Source organism: Haplochromis burtoni, unplaced genomic scaffold (assembly GCF_018398535.1).
Source record: "Haplochromis burtoni strain Fernald_Lab_line unplaced genomic scaffold, NCSU_Asbu1 Contig_256, whole genome shotgun sequence".
Classification (NCBI taxonomy): domain Eukaryota; kingdom Metazoa; phylum Chordata; class Actinopteri; order Cichliformes; family Cichlidae; genus Haplochromis; species Haplochromis burtoni.
Window position 1 is genome coordinate 536,686 of NW_024582617.1, and position 17,744 is coordinate 554,429.

At 43.9% G+C, this 17,744-nt stretch overlaps 2 protein-coding genes across 10 annotated transcripts in view; one reads left to right on the forward strand and one right to left on the reverse strand.

Annotated features, from left to right (window-relative positions):
• Positions 1-11,019, forward strand: part of rfx2 (regulatory factor X, 2 (influences HLA class II expression)) — a 30,292-nt gene extending 19,273 nt beyond the window's left edge. For all 7 annotated transcript variants that reach the window (XM_014338808.2, XM_014338809.2, XM_005938519.3 and 4 more), the window contains 8 exons: positions 2,423-2,535; positions 2,705-2,856; positions 3,116-3,213; positions 8,018-8,167; positions 8,287-8,495; positions 8,628-8,781; positions 8,857-8,899; positions 9,050-11,019. In XM_014338808.2, coding sequence (XP_014194294.1) covers positions 2,423-2,535; positions 2,705-2,856; positions 3,116-3,213; positions 8,018-8,167; positions 8,287-8,495; positions 8,628-8,781; positions 8,857-8,899; positions 9,050-9,171 — 1,041 coding nt within the window. In that variant the 3' untranslated portion in view covers positions 9,172-11,019. The remainder of the gene's footprint in view (positions 1-2,422; positions 2,536-2,704; positions 2,857-3,115; positions 3,214-8,017; positions 8,168-8,286; positions 8,496-8,627; positions 8,782-8,856; positions 8,900-9,049) is intronic.
• Positions 11,020-11,026: 7 nt separating this feature from the next.
• fcho1 (FCH and mu domain containing endocytic adaptor 1) overlaps positions 11,027-17,744 on the reverse strand; it is a 62,151-nt gene continuing 55,433 nt past the window's right edge. For all 3 annotated transcript variants that reach the window (XM_005938522.3, XM_005938520.3, XM_005938521.3), the window contains exons 19-27: positions 17,257-17,363; positions 17,001-17,169; positions 16,809-16,923; positions 16,562-16,717; positions 16,355-16,487; positions 16,089-16,285; positions 13,788-13,852; positions 12,223-12,390; positions 11,027-11,472 (exon numbers count right to left, since the gene is read on the reverse strand). In XM_005938522.3, the coding sequence (XP_005938584.1) occupies positions 11,444-11,472; positions 12,223-12,390; positions 13,788-13,852; positions 16,089-16,285; positions 16,355-16,487; positions 16,562-16,717; positions 16,809-16,923; positions 17,001-17,169; positions 17,257-17,363 (1,139 nt within the window). In that variant the 3' untranslated portion in view covers positions 11,027-11,443. The remainder of the gene's footprint in view (positions 11,473-12,222; positions 12,391-13,787; positions 13,853-16,088; positions 16,286-16,354; positions 16,488-16,561; positions 16,718-16,808; positions 16,924-17,000; positions 17,170-17,256; positions 17,364-17,744) is intronic.

Below are 17,744 nucleotides of genomic sequence, written 5' to 3' on the forward strand. Positions count from 1 at the left end.
TGTGTGTGTGTGTGTGTGTGTGTGTGTGTGTGTGTGTGTGTGTTTCTTTCATCTGCAGAAACAATTAATGCGTCCTGTGTAGTTTTGGTTTTAATCGTGTTATTTTGGTCTTTTGCACATGAAACACATGAACAACACATTTGAGTGGAGCCTATTACTGCACTGTTATAAATTCCAGCTTTGATATTTATTACCTGCTAAACAGGATGAAGCTGAAACAATGGAAGCCTGCAGTTTAATTAGTGGCATTATAAGCTGTAACGACTCATTCTTATGTCACAAACTCTTACGCATCAGTCAGCAGTTGAGTGTGAGATATCATATCAGCGAGCAGTGAGTTTCCTGCTGTTCGTTTTGAGTCGATCCCACAAACCTCCTGCCTTCATAAATAGCGATCACCTCGTCAGACTGACACCCATGTCAGCCCTCTGCTCCGAGGTCAGGCGTCGCCCGGCTGCGGTGACCTGGTGTTGCTTTCGAGAATAAGAATCAATTCGACACCACTGACATTTAAATATCATTTAACTGATGTGCAGAAAAGAGGAGCAAGACAGAGAGGTGCGACGGGAACCTTACTTGGCAGCTACGGGGTGAAATTTAGCGTCGCCCTCAGCAACCTGTATCGAACCACATTGCAGAAGAGCAGAAATAATTCTGGACATTAAAGCGTGGGTCTTTACAGACAGGCGAGCGGCTGTGATTAAAAGCAGCAAAGCTTTGGCTTTATCGTATTATCCCTGCCCTCCCCTTGTCCAGCCTCACCACGCTCCCTTTGTTCCAGCCGTCTTTTCATCTCCGTGCAGCTTTCAAGACATGCCAATTAACCTTTCAGTGCACTGGGTGGACATCTTGGTGTCTTTGTGGTGGCCTCCCCTTGGGCCTTTGTGCAGCCTTGTCGGCGGACAGGCACACGGGCTCCTGGCTTTGGCAGCCGGCACATTTCTGTCAGTCTCGCTGCCTCTGCGTCTTTAATGTTCAAGCACTCGACATTTTATCCTGTTTTGTTATTTGTGTGTGTGTGTGTGTGTGTGTGTGTGTGTGTGTGTGTGTGTGTGTGTGTGTGTGTGTGTGTGTGTGTGTGTGTGTGTGTGTGTGTGTGTGTGTGTGTGTCTCAACACTGACCTATTAACACATTAGCCAAGGGTTTTACTGATATCATTTAACGTTACAACACAAATAATGATTATTTTAGCTAAAAATAATATTTTACTCTAAAGAGTAAAGAGTCTCTTTTCAAGTGGGCTGTAAAGTATCCAGTGTGGGGCATGTATTTATTAATGTCATGGTAACAGCCAAATATCCAGGCGTCAGCCAAGCCTTTGGATGAACGTTTGAGAATAAATGATTAGTTTTCAGTAAACCTTGCAGGGCAATAAATCACAGGATCTTTTTGTGCGAGTGCACAGAAACAAGCAGTTAAGATTCAGGAAGCTCCACCGGAGGCCTGCTTGTCTGTCTGAGCTCTGCACATGAACACGTTTTTGTTTGTTTTTTTCTCCTACACTTTAAATGTTTTTTATATTTGTGTGTGTGTGTGTGGGGGGGGGGCACATAAAACTGGACGCGAAAAGCTCCTGTTTAAGAGGGGATGGGGAAATTCTCCTTTTTGTTTTGGAGTTCTGTGTTTGACCTGTTGCTGGGGGCAACTGTAAACACGGTTGCCATGGCGATGGCTGGAGAGGAAGCAAAAACATATCATGTGATTTGAGCCTACGCTGCTGTGTAACAAGATCCAGCAGCAAGTGCGTGTCCTGCCAGATAGAGAAAGCAGAGAATTTCACGGTGCAAATCAAACTTTTCAGTTCAGCAGAGGCTCGGCGTGGACAGTTTCAGATTGTCAGGTTGACCTTTTGCTTCAGGTGGAGTCCAGACTCTCACCTCCTCTGACCTGATGAACGGCCCCAAAAAATCTGCGCAGCGCTGGATTCGAGGGGGCGGGGGGTTATGTGCTGACTCTAGTTATAGAAGCGGCAAATCATTTTAGGTCTGAACCCTGCCACTGCTTCCTTTGTGCTCGAGTGTTCACTTGTATGCAGCATGCTCTCCTTTCAAAGGGGTTTCTGAACAGGAAAAAGGAAGTCACATGGGTTAGCGCAGGTCACTAAAAGTAGGCAGATGGAAGCATAAATCTATGTGAAATAAAATGCAAAAAGCATAAAACGACCCGTCCAGATGAAGCCCGAGCATGGCCTTTAAGGTTCTGCTGGTGATTAATGTGCAGGGAGCTGTGTTTGAGCTGGCTCATTGTCTAACCAGGAGGACCTGCAGCGAGAGAGAGGCAGCCCGCCTGGCTGTAGAAACTTTGTTGTGTGTCTGGTTGCCATGGTTCAGCTCTGTGTGTTTTGTCCCCTTCTTCCTCCCTCTCTTTTTCCCTCCTCTGTTCCCTCCCCCTCAATTCCCTCCCCTGCTTCCCCTCCTGCAGGCTACTTTGGATGTGGTGATGAACCTCCAGTTCCACTACATTGAGAAACTCTGGCAGACGTTTTGGTATTCAACACCGCCACCTAGTGATGGAAGCACTACCCTTCCCAGCAGGTCAGAAAGAAAACGTGGAAAAAGGCTTCAGTGTTTGACGCCAGGGCATTAAATGACCCTGTGATGTCATGTCTGTGATTACTGCTTTTTCACTTGAATTACGAGCAACAGTTTTGTTTGTGAGGCGGACGTTATTTTTAAAAGTGTGTGCGTGTGTGTGTGTGTGTAGTGATGATGAACCGGAAGGTGTGATTCCCACAGAGAAGCTGGTGGCTCTGTGTAAATATGAGCCTGTCAGGCTGTGGATGAGGAGCTGCGATCACATCCTCTACCAGGCCCTGGTGGAGATCCTGATCCCCGACGTGCTGCGACCTGTTCCCAGTCAGTACTGCTGAGGATTTCATTCAAATGATTTTTTTTTTTTTTTTTTTAAATTAAACAAGTAAAGCAATATATTGAGAGTTAAGACTGATGAGTGACAACAGGATGAATTTAGGACCAGGGGCTCGCTGTGTTGACGTACATGCTGACACATTAGAGGCATTTCTTTGTTTTCAGCGTACGGCGTTTACACTCTCGCTGAAAGGCTTTCTGCAGAGTGGGGACAGTAATGATAATCCAGGCTGCTCTCTTTCTTCAGGCACTCTCACTCAGGCCATCCGTAACTTTGCCAAGAGTCTGGAGGGCTGGCTGACTAATGCCATGACCAGCTTTCCACAAGAGATCATCCGCACTAAGGTATCAGCAGAAGTCTTTTTCGGATTGTGTGCATGCATGCAGATGATTTATGTGAGCTATAAAACCCAGCAGCTCTCTAAGTAGGCTTTTAAAATCATATTTCCACAAATGTTCAGCTGTGAACTTTTCAAACTCTCGTGTGATCAGTGTTTCATTCAACACTACAGTGATCTGTTTTTTATGAATGCACCTGCCCACAGTCTACTATCGTGCTTTATGTGTTATTACTGGCTGTGAAAGTCATGTACATCACTGTTCTTTATACACTGCTGCTAAATGTCCATCTGTGTATCACTGCAATGATATGACCTTAAAGGTTTACCCAAAAATTCTTTTCTGAAGATTTCTTCAGTGAATTATCAGAAAACTGTGGAATCTTGTTTATCCATCCATCCACTTATTGGACACTGGGTTGTGGGGGCAGCAGCCCTCCCTCTCCTCCACCTTATCTGGGGGTAACACAGAGGCTTTCCATATAATCTCTCCCATGTTTTCTGGGTCTACCCCGAGGCCCGAGGTATCACGTGGCGGAAACAGCTGCCCGAGCTGCCCATTAAGCATCCTCGTCAGATGCCCAAACCACCTCAGCTGTCTCCGTGTGATGTAGGTAACCAAGATGGCGAACGCAGCTACAGCCAGATTGGCGTCTCAGAGTAGGCTGTGTGATTAATTCTAAGTCGAATATATTTTGCCTGAAACAAAACACAAACGAACAAAAAGGAAAAAATGGCAAAGATGAGAAAAATTGAAGAAGATTTGGAGGAAATTAAGCTGTCGCTTAACAGACGTTGAAAGAATAGTTAAGCAACGAGGAATGTTAACGACTTTAATGCACCAAATCAAAGCATTAAAAAGCTTGATTAAGGAAAAGGATAAAACAATCCAGCTCTTAGAAAGGAGAGTGGAGGAACAGCATGCACGACTGGAGGACGTGATTATTACCGGTTTGGAAACCAAACACAGGAGCTATGCAAGAGTTACTGAGACTCAAACATTAGAGCGTCAGGTAGTGGAGTTTTTGCGAGTAAAAAAACTTCCCCTGCATAGCAACAACATCGCGGCGTGTTACACCCTCCCCAGAAAGAATGCCAGGACACCTCGAGCAATAGTAGTAAAATTTGTGAATCGAAAACACAAAATTGAGCTACTGAGGCAGTCCGGACAACTGAAAGGGAGTGGAGTATATGGGAAAGAACATCTCACAAAAAAGAACGCCGATATTGCCAGACAAGCCCGTGTCATGCGTAAAGAAAAGAAAATCCAAGCAACATGGATGAGAAATTGCAAAGTGATGATAAAGCTCAACGGAACACCAGAAGAAGCCAAGGTTGTAATGATCAGGGATCTTCATGATCAGAACAACTACGGGGGATGATTGCACTGCTGCGGTCGGACGGCAGAAGGTCTGTGATGTGTTTGCTGACAACTAGCCGAACTTATTCAATGAAAGATGCTATTTCCGACTGTCGGAGGGGGAAAATGGCAAAGTATGAGACAGTAGACTGGAAGAGTATTAGTGTGAAGCTGCAGGTGGATATGGAACTGGGCAGAGACGAGATATCGATCTGAGCCGCAGTTATTTATGGATCAGAAAGAACTGTATGAGTGGTTTTTCAAAATATGTGGTGAAATACTTGTACGGATGTTAATGAGTATTTCATAAGGATAACAGACATTTAAAGAATACTCAATCACAATGACTGAAGATTCAATACATTTTCATTAATTCATTTCACCTGTTGAAGCCTCTATAAAAGTTTTGTTCTGATCAATGATTTTTTGAATAATCTGAAAGGCAAGTTTAAAGAGACAGCACTGTCAGAAACATGGATGGATGAGGAAAGGCGTTGGGACTTTCACATTGATGGGTATGAATTATATTAAATAGATCTAATAAGAAGGCAGGAGGTGCGGCACTTTTTGTTGATAGTGATTTGAAATGTAAACGGGTTGAGTATATGTCTGTGGCTATTGCTGATTTAATGGAGTGTGTGACAGTAGAAATGGAAAGAAAGAGGAATCTAATTGTTACTTGTATGTATGGGAGGCCTGGGACACTGATGGAAACATTCACAGATGTAGTAGAAGATTTATTGAGCAAGGTAAAGGGAAATAAGACATTCTGTATTTGCGGTGATAATAATATAGATTTTTTTAAAAACGTCCAATCATAAGGCATCATCAGATTTCTTTGAGTTATTATTTGGAAGAGGGTTTTACCCTCTGATTACTAAACCTAGTGGAATAACTGAAAAGTCAGCCACATTTTCATGAATTGCTTGGAAAGTAACATTATAAGTGATCATTTACCTGTTTTTTGTTACTTTAGATTATAAAGTGACATGAAAGGAGGACGTGTGTGTGGACAGATATATAAGAATTAGAAATGATGATGCAATAAATGAGTTCAGGCAAGACCTTATGAAAGAAGATTGGAATGAGGATTATGTAAATGACGCCAATGCTGCATACGAGTCATTCTTAAATACTTATTTGGTTTTGTATGAAAATCACTGTCCACTGGTATTATCTAAGCAAAAGAAAACTACTGGTAAACCATGGATAACAAAAGGACTAGAAACTGCATGTACAAAGAAAAATAACCTGTATAGAGATTATATAAAACTTAGAATAAATCCTGCTGCAATATAAAGTTGATAAAAATAAGTTAGTATTAATTATGAGAAAGGCTAAGAAAGAGTATTATAATAAATTATTTTACAAAACCAAAAATAAGATTAAGGGTACATGGAATATCTTAAAAAAACTTATTGGGTAATAAATATACATCTTTAAATGTACCTACTTACTTTAATAAGAAAAATAAGGTCGCACGTGATATGAATGAAGTGGTGAATGAATTTAATTCTTTTTTTGTAAATATTGGGCCTAACCTGGCAAACTTAGTTAGAAAACAGGATGATTCAGAATGGAGAGGAGACAGCAGAGTGGTACAGTCTGTGTTTTTAGGGGAAATCACTGAAAAGGAAATCATAGCTATTGTAGCAGAATCTAAAAACGACATCCACTGACTGTGATGGGCGAGACGTGGTCATCTTAAAAAAGACCTTGGATTGTATAATCAAACCTCTCTGTTATATTTTTAATCTCATTTTATGCGGGTGTATTTCCTGACCGAATGAAAGTGGCAAAAGTTATAAATCAGGAGGCAGACAGTTTTAATAATTACAGACCAGTATCGTTGCTATCACAGTTTTCTAAAGTGCTTGAAAAACTCTTTGCACAAAGATTTGATAGTTTCATTGAAAAACATCAGCTGTTAAGTGAAAGTCAGTACGGCTTTCGACGGAACAGATCAACAGCAGAAGCATGAATGAAAACTATTGAGGACGTTTCATCAGCAGCACATCATAATAAATATACTGTAGGGGTCTTCATTGATTTAAAAAAAGCTTTTGACTCTGCAACACTCCATCTTGATTTCTAAGTTAAGAACTTATGATGTGAGAGGAATAGTGTTGATCTGGTTAAGCAGCTATTTAGATAATAGGTTTCAGTATGTGCAGTGTTTAGGCGACTCATCTGATGGAATGAAAAGAGACTGTGGGGTCCCTCAAGGTTCTGTTTTAGGACCAAAACCTTTTAATTTCTATATAAACAACATGTGTGATGTGTGATGTGTAGAGATGTTACACTTTGTTTTGTTCGCAGACGATACAAATTTCTATTGTTCTGGAGAAAACTTGAAAGAATTGGTTAAAATTATGGTTATTGAAATGAAAAAAATAAAACAATGATTTGGTGTAATGGTATTCGGAAACCGTGTAAAGGAGGAAGCGATGGTATTATCTATAGAGGGAGTGATAATTGAAAGAGTGACAGAAATCTGTTTTCTGGGTGTAATGGTGGACGAGTTACCATGGAAACCTCATATTGAACATGTTAAAGTTGGCTAAAAGTATTTATATCCTGGGTAATGTTAGATATATATATATTAGATTACAAGACAATGAGAATATTATATTTTTCATTGTTTCTACCTTATGTGAGTTATTGTGTTGAAGTATGGGGGATACATACGTGACTAATATGAAACCATTATATTTATTACAGAAGCTTCGAATGATGCATAATGTTAAATATGAAGAACACACTAATAGTTTGTTTATAAAATCCAAATGATTAAAATTACAGACATTAATTATTATGTTTAAGGCAAAAAATAAAACCTTAAGTTACAAAGTTTATTTGTATTGTGCGGCAGAAGGAAGTTTTATTTTGAGCATCGGTTTGTCGAACCACACAAAGGCAAATGTGTCCAACAGACACAGGCATAAGAACAAATGTTTCTCCATTTAAAATCTGCTATAAGGATAAAATGATAAAGCAATATGAAGAAGTTGAAAATAACAGAATTTAATTGTTGAAAAAATGATCCTTTTAGTTTGAGATTTCGTGGTGTTGCTCATTGTTGACTATATTGTTCTGTTTGCTTTGTTATGTGCAGAATATTGTCAGAGTGTAATTTTGGTTGCCTACTTGTATTGTCACAGACATCACAGGCAGGTGTCAGTAAGAATTTCTTCTTCCTGCTTCTTTTCATGCATGGAAACAGTGACTTTAACTGAAAGGAAGGTTGTGTATGGGAAATGAATTATTGCTGTACCATGTGTGAAATTAATAAATAAATGTTGAAGCATCACAGTCTGACGCTATGACATTGTGACATTTAAAATAGCCGTGCTTTTTGTTTTTGGTGCAGATTTTCAGCCTGAAAACAAACGGTTCATCTGTTCGGTCTCATTCCAGTCAGACGGGCTCACGGTGTATTTTCTGTGCGCAGGTGGCCGTGGTCAGCGCGTTTGCTCAGACTTTGAGACGATACACCAGTTTGAACCACTTGGCCCAGGCGGCGCGTGCCGTCCTCCAGAACACCTCCCAGATCAACCAGATGCTCTCCGACCTCAACAGGGTGGACTTTGCTAACGTCCAGGTGAGCGGAAAACCTCACATCGAAAAGACAAATATTTGCGTTGCACACGGGAAGTGAATGTGTCGACGCCGTGTTTGGGGTTTTCTTGCTGAATGTGGCGTGTTTGTTGTGTCTAACAGGAGCAGGCGTCGTGGGTGTGTCAGTGCGACGAAAGTGTGGTTCAGCGTCTGGAGCAGGACTTTAAGGTCACCCTGCAGCAGCAGAGCTCTCTGGACCAGTGGGCCACCTGGCTGGATAACGTGGTCTCTCAGGTTCTGAAGCCTCACCAGGGCAGCCCCAGTTTCCCCAAAGCTGCACGCCAGTTCCTGCTCAAATGGTCTTTCTACAGGTCGGTGTGGTTGACTCGTCTCCGTTCACACTTCCAGTATAAGCCGCCGACTGCGTGGTGCTTTTAGAAACGTTCTTTAGCTTGTAAAGCTCCCTGTAGCTCCTTGACGTGACATCTTTCCTTCTCTTGTAGCTCCATGGTGATCAGAGATCTGACTCTGCGCAGTGCAGCCAGCTTCGGCTCCTTCCACCTTATTCGCCTTCTTTACGACGAGTACATGTTTTACCTGGTGGAGCACCGCGTGGCTCAGGCCACTGGAGAAACTCCTATTGCTGTCATGGGAGAGGTGAGAGTGTTTAAAGAGCGAGGAAGGAATAGTTTAAGTTATGCAGCGACTGACAGTTTCTCATCTAAATTACAGTTCAGTGACCTGACCTCTATGATGCCTTCACTCATGGAAAAAGGTTCATCTTCATTTTTCATTTGATACAATTCAGTTTAAGTCCAGATGAACAGCATCAACCTTCTGGGTGCTGTTAGGAATGTATTTCACTGTATTCTAGTTTTACTGGTCACTGCTTTCACACTGACAGTCGCCGTGTGCGTCTCTGCAGATGCGTCTTTCTCAGATGAGATGAGTGATTTGGGCAGCGACGCCGATGCATCCAGAGGACCGACTGAACCGGCCGTGAAGAGAGAGAGGATCGAAATGAGCCACCCTCTGCAGGAGATGTGAGTCTGGTGTGAACGGGGTCAGACTGAGAGCCACACCGACCAGCATCTCACTCGTTTGTTTGTTCTTTTAGGCCTTTCGGGTCGCCGCTCTTGGCCCCTGGGCCGAGCATCCTCCTGCAGTCAGTGTGTGCAATGTACATAGACAAGAGTGTAGCAATGTCAGCTCTCCCCTCACTAGCATTTATAAATACGAGAAGCTCACGGGTTGTTTCTTTTTACGCCACTCTGCAACAGGTCTGAGCATCTTTGTTTTTGCTGCAACTGTCAATGAGTGTGTGCAGTACTTTTCCTTTTTTACTGGATGTGTGGTGTTGGTGATCCATCCTCCCTCTTTTTGTTTTTAAGACTAACTAGCTGTGCCATAGTGTCATTTGAGTGCCTTAGATTGCTAACTTTGAGATGTCTGTCCCTCAGCTGTGCCTCTACCGCAGTATGAATGTATCGTCTCCAAACCTCAAACATTCGAAGCACCTTTAACAGTGATTATGTGTAGGTGTGCTCTCCTCGTTGCCTCTGCTGCAGCTCGTAGCGAACGCTGGGCGGGCGGGGGGTAGTAACAAGAACATGCAACCTGTAGACCCAAAGGACCTTTCTCCTCAGTTGCTCCCACCGGCCGAGCCTCAGCTCCGGCTCCGTGTGTCAGGCAGGACCTTGTACTGTCGCAGTAGTCGGTAAGGCAGGAAGCTCCTGCTGTTAGCTTGGCTGTGTAACACGTTGACCCGTTTACCTCAGTAGATTTCTATGCTGTGCCTCATTTGGCTCATGCGATGAGGCAACTATTACAAAAATTAAAGTAAAAAATGAAAAGTAGCCACTGTTTCGTGTCCCTCACCCAGTTCTTTTATAAAATGTAAATAGTTCTCCTCGTTCCTCCTCACGGTTTGAGTGTCGCGACGGCTCTGTGGCAGTTTACTCAGCTGCCACGCAGTCAGAACAAATCCACAGTAATCAGCTTTACGGAGACGGGACGTTAACCCCTGAACTGGAATCTGGACTCGCTCATTTCAAGACGAATCAAACGCCTCGAAACCAAAAACGATCTCGTGGGCGTCCCAGCCGACGCGCACTCCCCGAATCCTTTGACCTCACGCTGTCTTACGTTTTGTTTGAAATAGAAAAATCCAGTGCGTTATTTGGGGAATTAATCCATAAATTATATATATATATATATCTCTTTCTATGATGTAGACAGTGTGTGCTTCGTGGCCTTTGGTCTTTGCCTAATCTTTGTTCATGCTGTTACCTGGTTGGTCACATTGTATCAGAAAGAAATGCTTTGATGTGTAACGGATTAGACTGGCGTGTGTGATGAATCTGTATCCAATCTCAACTGTTCAATGTAATGAAATTTAATTATTACTGCAGCGCTGAAGCTCTCAGTAAGCTATTAAACTGACGTAAGGAAAAAACTATAAAATCTATTTATATGGACTAATCTGATTTAATGGAGTTTTGTGTTGAAATTGGTTCGTTTTTTTTTTTTTCCCTCCTCCTCGTTTCCCTCACAGAGGATTTTGTTGTAGCAATGGGAATCTTTGAATTTGAGTTTAAGGCTTTTTGTAACTTGTGCCTGTCACAGTAATTTGCCTTAAAGTGCTTTGGGAAGAATAATTTCTATGTGTACTTTGTAATGTTTTGTAAGGCTGTTTTAGATTTTTTGACGGAGGATTATTTTTTATTGAACTAGGTTCTTACAAGTATACTGAACCCTTATTTTTGTGTATTTTTAAACCTGTTCTTGACTACACTTTAACTAGCTTAAGGACAGATGGCGGTCTGTAATAAACTGCATAGTTCAGCTGTATTTTGTACCTGGTCACAGTGTAATAAATTGATGTAAACCAAAAAACAAAACGTTCCAGCACTTCTTTTATTTTTATCAAATCTCATCACAAACAAGTTTTTTTGAAAGGTTTTGTACAAGATGTTTGCTCATAACTGACTCGATGCTGTAGAGATTTCATGGACAGTAAAGTTTTATTTTATTCACACTTTTTTCTAATTCAAGAAAAGTCATCAACAGCAGTCTGCAGTCTTTTGACACAAAGGCGTACAGAACAACACAGACACAGATTTAATAGGAAAAAAGTTTTCTTCCTGGACGAGGAGGACAGCTGAACGTACGACGGCACACGGGATAAATTAGAGAAAAGAATTGGTCCGAGAGCAGCAGGACACTGACGGGAGGAAGCGAGTTCCTCGACTCAGGCGCTGAAAGTTCTCTGAACCTTCAGCGATCCCCGTTCAGAAATCTGACAGTCCTTTAGTTTGATTCACAAGGAGCAGCCCGCCATGTACTTCCCTGTCAGAGACATGAACATAAATGAATAATCAGAAGGCAGAAAGGGAGCCACACATGCAAAATGTTTAGATTAAGAAATCAAACTATTGAGGGGAAAAAAAAGAGAATAGCTCCTATTTTGTTATGTTAACCATAAACACACAAAGTGGACTCGAACTGGAGCTTCTCTCTGATATCACTCTCTCATTCAAGTATGGAGCTGGAGCCAGAAATCACCCGGCTTAGCACCACGTGTTAGCCTAACTCTAGAGATTGCTAAAAATGATGTTATCAGTATAAAGACCAAGTGTAAAAGCGTACAGCTGCTGTTGGCAGCCATCGTGCTAGTATGAGAACGGCGTTAGAAAGGAAATGCTTAACTGTCCTGCACCTGTATATCATCGGCCACAAAATAATATCAAAATGACAGGAATACTAATACTCGCATTATTTCCATTACAGATAAAAAGAAAATCTTAATAAGTTGAATGGTTCTCAGGTCAGTGCTGGGGGCTTTAAACACAAAGACATTCCTCTGAAAACAACTGGGGAGGACTGAAAGTGAAGGGGCTAAACAGCCACCGTCCATGGAGAACGGCTGCTCAAGGGCAGTTTAAAATAATTACAACAAAGTCTGTCTCCTTGAAGCAAAATATAAAGAAGAGTGCTTAACGACTAACACAGCACTGTAAAGTGTGTAAAATAAGATGAAATGCCACCACCTCCGGTTTTATTAGTAAAAAGAAACCTCGTGAGTGTGTTCAGAGTCACCTGTGGCGAATCTCTTCTTGACCAGCGACATGCGGTAGCGACTGCCCACCAACTCCACGTCCATGCCCGACAGCGAGGCCCCAGAGCCCACAAACTGAACCGCCAGGCTGGGTGGAGGGCCGCGAGGGACCTCCAGGCACTGCCAGCTGGCACACAGAGTCCCCGAGCCTGGAATCACATCAACACACGGCAGTGATAAAGAGCAGGAAAGACCTGACCCTTTGAAGTCGGTGACTCACAAGGTCCGTTTACCTCACTGAGACACACACACATTCTCGTTTTGCTATCTCAGTGAGGACATCTAATTGACATAATTCTTTCCCTGACCATGAAAAATGAAGTCGAACCATAACCATTTATTGGTCCTCACAAAGATGTCTGAACAGGACGCACACACACACACACGCTTTGAGTTCAGGTGAAGAGCAGAATCATTTTGTGGCATCTGTCAGATATAAAGTACAAAGAAGGGGCGGAGTTTCTTAAAACACGACACCTAAATGTTTACATTTGTTTTCCATGTAACAAAAGAAGCCACATTTATAAATGAAAAACGTGGTTTTACAAAGAAGAGTGAAAACACCAAAGAAGCCTGGAAGTTGAAAGTAACCATGGAGCTCCCGAGTTTTGCTGACATCTGCTCATATCCACATTCAGCCGCTCAGATGTCTGCTTCGTTTGTGCCGAGCCTCTGGAAACGGGGGGTCTGTTACCAGAGTTAACAAAGCTGCAAGTCTGCTCCTCAAGCACACACTGAAAGTTTGATTGTGATCGTCCGACAGAAGCAAATCTACCCTCGGCTCACCTGTTTGACTCGCAAACAAACGAATAAGCGAGAGTCGCAGAGGTGTGCGCGTTCACGTATGACGAAGCGTTCGAAGGCGTACAAGAAGAAATGCTAGAGCAACACCTTCTGTTTATAAGACAGTCGGTGAAGCTAACTGATGACAGACTGTCAGGCAGCATTTATGCAAAGCTGCACTTTTACAATTGAACTCGTAAAGAAACAAAAAGGATTCGAAGGAGCAGGAAGGAGTTAAAGCAGCCTTTCAGTGCTTTGTCACCACCTCGCACAACTTTAACTATCAATGCTTTGTCCTGTGAAGTTTCCTTATCGGTCTCTGTAAAGCCCTTTGCTTCACATAGAGGTAATAATATATGATTAGAAGAATAAGGTACGCGACACAGAGGAGAGCTGTGGGTGTCGGGTACAAAGACGCACACGGGTGAAGAAAACCTTCAGCTTAAATGACTTAAATGTTCGACTTTCCCAGCTGAAATTAGAGCCGCCTCTCATTGTGTACCATTAATGTCATGCAATCAGTCAGCTCAGTATTCAGAAGCAGCTTCGCTCTCATTTTGTTCATCTCCACCAGGCGGAGAAGCTGCCACGCACACCTCCGGGAGGAGGACACGCATGTTTGTGAAGTCACCGAGAGCAACGACCGTCAGTGATGCAGGGAGGAGAAAACGAATCTGTTAATGGTGTCGAGCATCAACTAATCGAGGTTTCTTGGTTCGATGGGGGTTAAAAACAGAGACGAAGGAAAAGTCAGAGCCCTGACCTTTGCTGTGGTTGGTCGGGGAAAGGTTGGGCAGTTTCCAGAGCAGCCGGCGTTCATCGGCGTTCCTGCGGAGGCAGAAAAAAGTCAGTGAGGCCAAAAACGCTCTGAACCTCCAACCTTTAAACATGTCTCGGGTTATCGACCTCAGCCAGCCTATTAAACATCTTTAGTACAGAAGACAACGACGATAACCGTTAATCTGGACGATGGATTTGGCGCCACCTGTGGCTGCAGGCTGTAAAAGCAAATGTGGTTTAATATCAAAGGTCACAGAAGTTAAACCAGCAGAGAAGTTGGCAGATGACTGCACTCTGACGCTTTTGAGCCACTTTATCAGATTTTCTGCTGCTGTCTGCAAACAGCCTGAACAGTGAGACTCTTGGTTATTTTACTGAGAGGATCTCAGCTGCATCTTCCCTGCAGTAGAGCCCTGCTGGCATTTTCTGAATGCCGAAGCTGAAAACGTCTCTCTGTGTATCCTGCCAGCTTTTGTTTAACCCCCCAGGTCAGGGGTCAGCAACCTTTAACAAACAAAGAGCCATTTGGATGCAATTTCCACACAAAAGAAAACACTGGGAGCCGCAAATGCTTTTTGACGTCTAAAATGAAGATAACACTGTACATATTGTTTTTTACTTTTATGCTTTGTGTGAACAACTAAGGCGTGTTGCTTAAATCCACGAAGTGCTACAGAGAAAATTACATTTTATTTATGTAATGAACACATTTTGAACTCTTAAAGAAATATAACCAAAGCAAAGACGCCCAGCTGAACTAAAATGATCCAGCAAACAGAAACTGTTGTGAGTCGCCCCCCTCATATCGCCTTTGGGCTTTTGGAGCCTTGACCTGACTTTTAAAAAAATAACTGGGGAAAAAAGCTCGAAGCTGCTGAAAGAGGAAAACTAGATATTTGCAAAATTCTGCCTAAATATGTATTTTACCTGGTTACTGTGTGTGGCGGGCGTGGTCTGCAGCGCCGTCACATTCGATACAAAAAGTGACTCAACATTAACAGGAAATATGGAGAGACTGGGTGCAAGCAAACTCCTAATGAAGCTCCGCCATTATTTCATTGGAGCGTAAGCCGGACGGCGTTAAACTGACCTCCTGCCACGCTGAAGCAGTGGGAACGTTTAAGATTCGGCATCAACTACAATCATTTTTAGTTAGATACCAACCAGCCTACTGTTACAAAACCTGAATGCAGAACTATGAAACCTTAAAGACGGAGTCGCGTTACAGGACATGATCGTGTTGAGGGCCTAAAACAGCAGCACAGCGATGAGATTAAAAACAAAATCCAGAGGATTTCAGGGCTTTTTATGAGTAAATGTGTAACTCAGGACATTTTATGCATCCAGAGTCCTCCAGACATTTCTGTTTTCCTTCTTGTAGGGAGATCCAGCAGTAGTAGTGAAGTCTGCTAACCATGCACATATCTTTACCCATGATGCATAGTTCCCATACATTTATTACTTATAGCAGCTCTCAGGAAGTGTATATGCAGCATGTTTTCACTGTCCTGTCTTCAAACAGTCACAGGGCTACAGTGTGACTGAGCATCACCAGCATCATCGTGTTGTTGGGCATCAGTGGTGCTGCAGGAGATCGCGAGCAGCAGCAAGTTCCCACAGGAACTCTGAGGACGTCTCCTGGGCTCCGACTCGCCTCTGCTTCCTCTGCAAATCGATGAGAAGCACGAGTCCCGCCTCTAATCACGTTCTCCTTCAGCCAGGGCATCACAGAGCGCGTCCTTCCTGGCTGCATCACCGCGTGCTACAGAGGCTTCACAACCTCCTTCTCAAAGACCCGTAAACGTAGAACCTCGCCGTCCTCCCTCGTGGACAACATTTTCAACGTCCGCCTCGCCCCCGCCACCCTTCATGCTCCATTTTTAGCCTCTGGCCTTTGGGGAGGTGGTACCGGAGCATTCGGGCAAGACTGCTGAACAGCTTCATCCACCAGACTGTCAGAAGACTGAGCTCTGTCCATTACCTCCCCCCCTCTGACTGTAGCACGCTCTCACACAGGTTACTGCTGCTTTACTGCAACCATGTGCACCTCTGTCATACCTGCTGCATCTCACAAGCTGCTCTATTTATGTCACTATTTGGATGTCAACGTTTCGCTCTTTCTTTGTCTCCCTTGGGAGAAATTTGCTTTGGACGGAGGGGTCACACCGCTCCCTATAATCACACCGACACTGTCGTTCTGTGGCCTTCATGAGGCGTTCTGGATGTTAAAGTAGAACAAAATTAGTATAAATTAAAATATGCCAAAGAAGTCACGTCTGCTCACCAGGAGGCGGGCGGCTGGCACTGCAGGTCTGTGGCAGTGTGGTCCAACGGCAGCAGCACCTGGACGGCAGTGAGTTGGGTGGAGGGCGCGGTGGCGGGGCAGCAGTGGTAATCCAGGGAGACCCTGGTCACCGTGCCGCTCCGCTGACACTCGGCTGAGAGCAAAAGAGGCGCCCGACCCGGGTCCTGAGAAGACACCTGAGAAAACGAGGCAAAGTTATTTTCTGGGTGTCACGGAGAAGCGGCATCCTCGGTTTCTATCCTGACCTGATACTTGAACAGCCCGACGTTGTAGTACGAAGCCTGCGGGTTGACTTCGGCCTCTCGCTGCAGGTGCAGCTGCAGAGCCTGCATATTGAACCAGAAGTCTCTGGCGTCGGGGTCGCTCTGAGACGGGTCGCTGAGGAGCATCGAAGACAGCGACGATAAAGACACGAGAGCTGAGACTAAGAAAGCAACAAAAAGATGGCTGACCTGTAGAGAAGCTTTTGATTGGGCAGAAAGTGATCGATCTTTGAGATGTTGACCAGTCTGAAGCTGAGCACGGGAACGTTGGGATTGGCAGTGAAAATACGAGTGATGCCTGCTGGGAAGGACATCGTGAGGTCACCTGTGATCTTCACCAGACAGCTGAGGACGGAAGACGAGGCAAGTTAATTAAAGTAAGCGCACCGTCTGCAGTTAGATAACAAAATGAAGAAATAAAGAGCGCCACGCTGACCGATTGTGCTGTCCACCTTTGAAGTAGGCGTTGATGTATTCAGTAATGGCTGCTGCTACTGGCCACGCCTCCTGTGTGCTGAGCGATATGGGACTGGGGCCTCTGGACAGATGCACTGTAGAGAAACATTGCTCACATCTCTCGCTGCGAGGTTTTAACTGACATTTTTAGACATGTGCCCGTGTGGCTTACACTGTCTCTGTTGGTGGTCCTGGTGCTGGAAGGGCAGCAGCGAGGCCTGTCCCACCCCGGCAGGGCTCTGAGCTCGGTTCTGACCCCCCCACTCACTGGGACTGGAAGAGGAGGAGGAGGTGAGGGAAGGGCTGGGCTCTGGCAGTGGAGAGGAACACAGGGACCGCGACTGAAACGCACAGCCGGGTCTGAGTTAGTGCTGCTAATGACAGTCTTGTTTCTGACATTGAACGGTTAAGCCGTGACCGATACTCACTCTCTCACAGCCACCGAGTCGACCCGAAGACCTCTTGGCTCGGGTCGCTCTCGCAGGAGCGGCCGTGACGCCTTCGGCTGTGTCCTGTCTGAAGTTATGTTTGGAGCCTTAAAAAAAGAAACACACACAAAGTGGATGAAAGCGGATCTAAAGGATGAGACACGCTCAAAACACCACGCTGACAAAATCTTATTTGCACTGCTTCAACAAAGACTTGCTGAACACGAGTTTGTGTTAAGACGAGCTGGAAAAGTGTTTGTTTCTCTCTGGGAGCTTTGTTTGTTTTGTAGCTCATGTGAGAAAAATTATTTTCACATTTGAATAAATTGCAATCGACTACAATCCCGACAAAAAATATAAGTCAGGGTGAAAAGTTCTAGCTTTGCATATCTTTGGTAAACGTTCACACAAAGCAACAACAAAACAGCAATTTAAAAACAAAACCACATGGCTGGAACCCTATGTTTCATACATAAGGCGCATTAAAG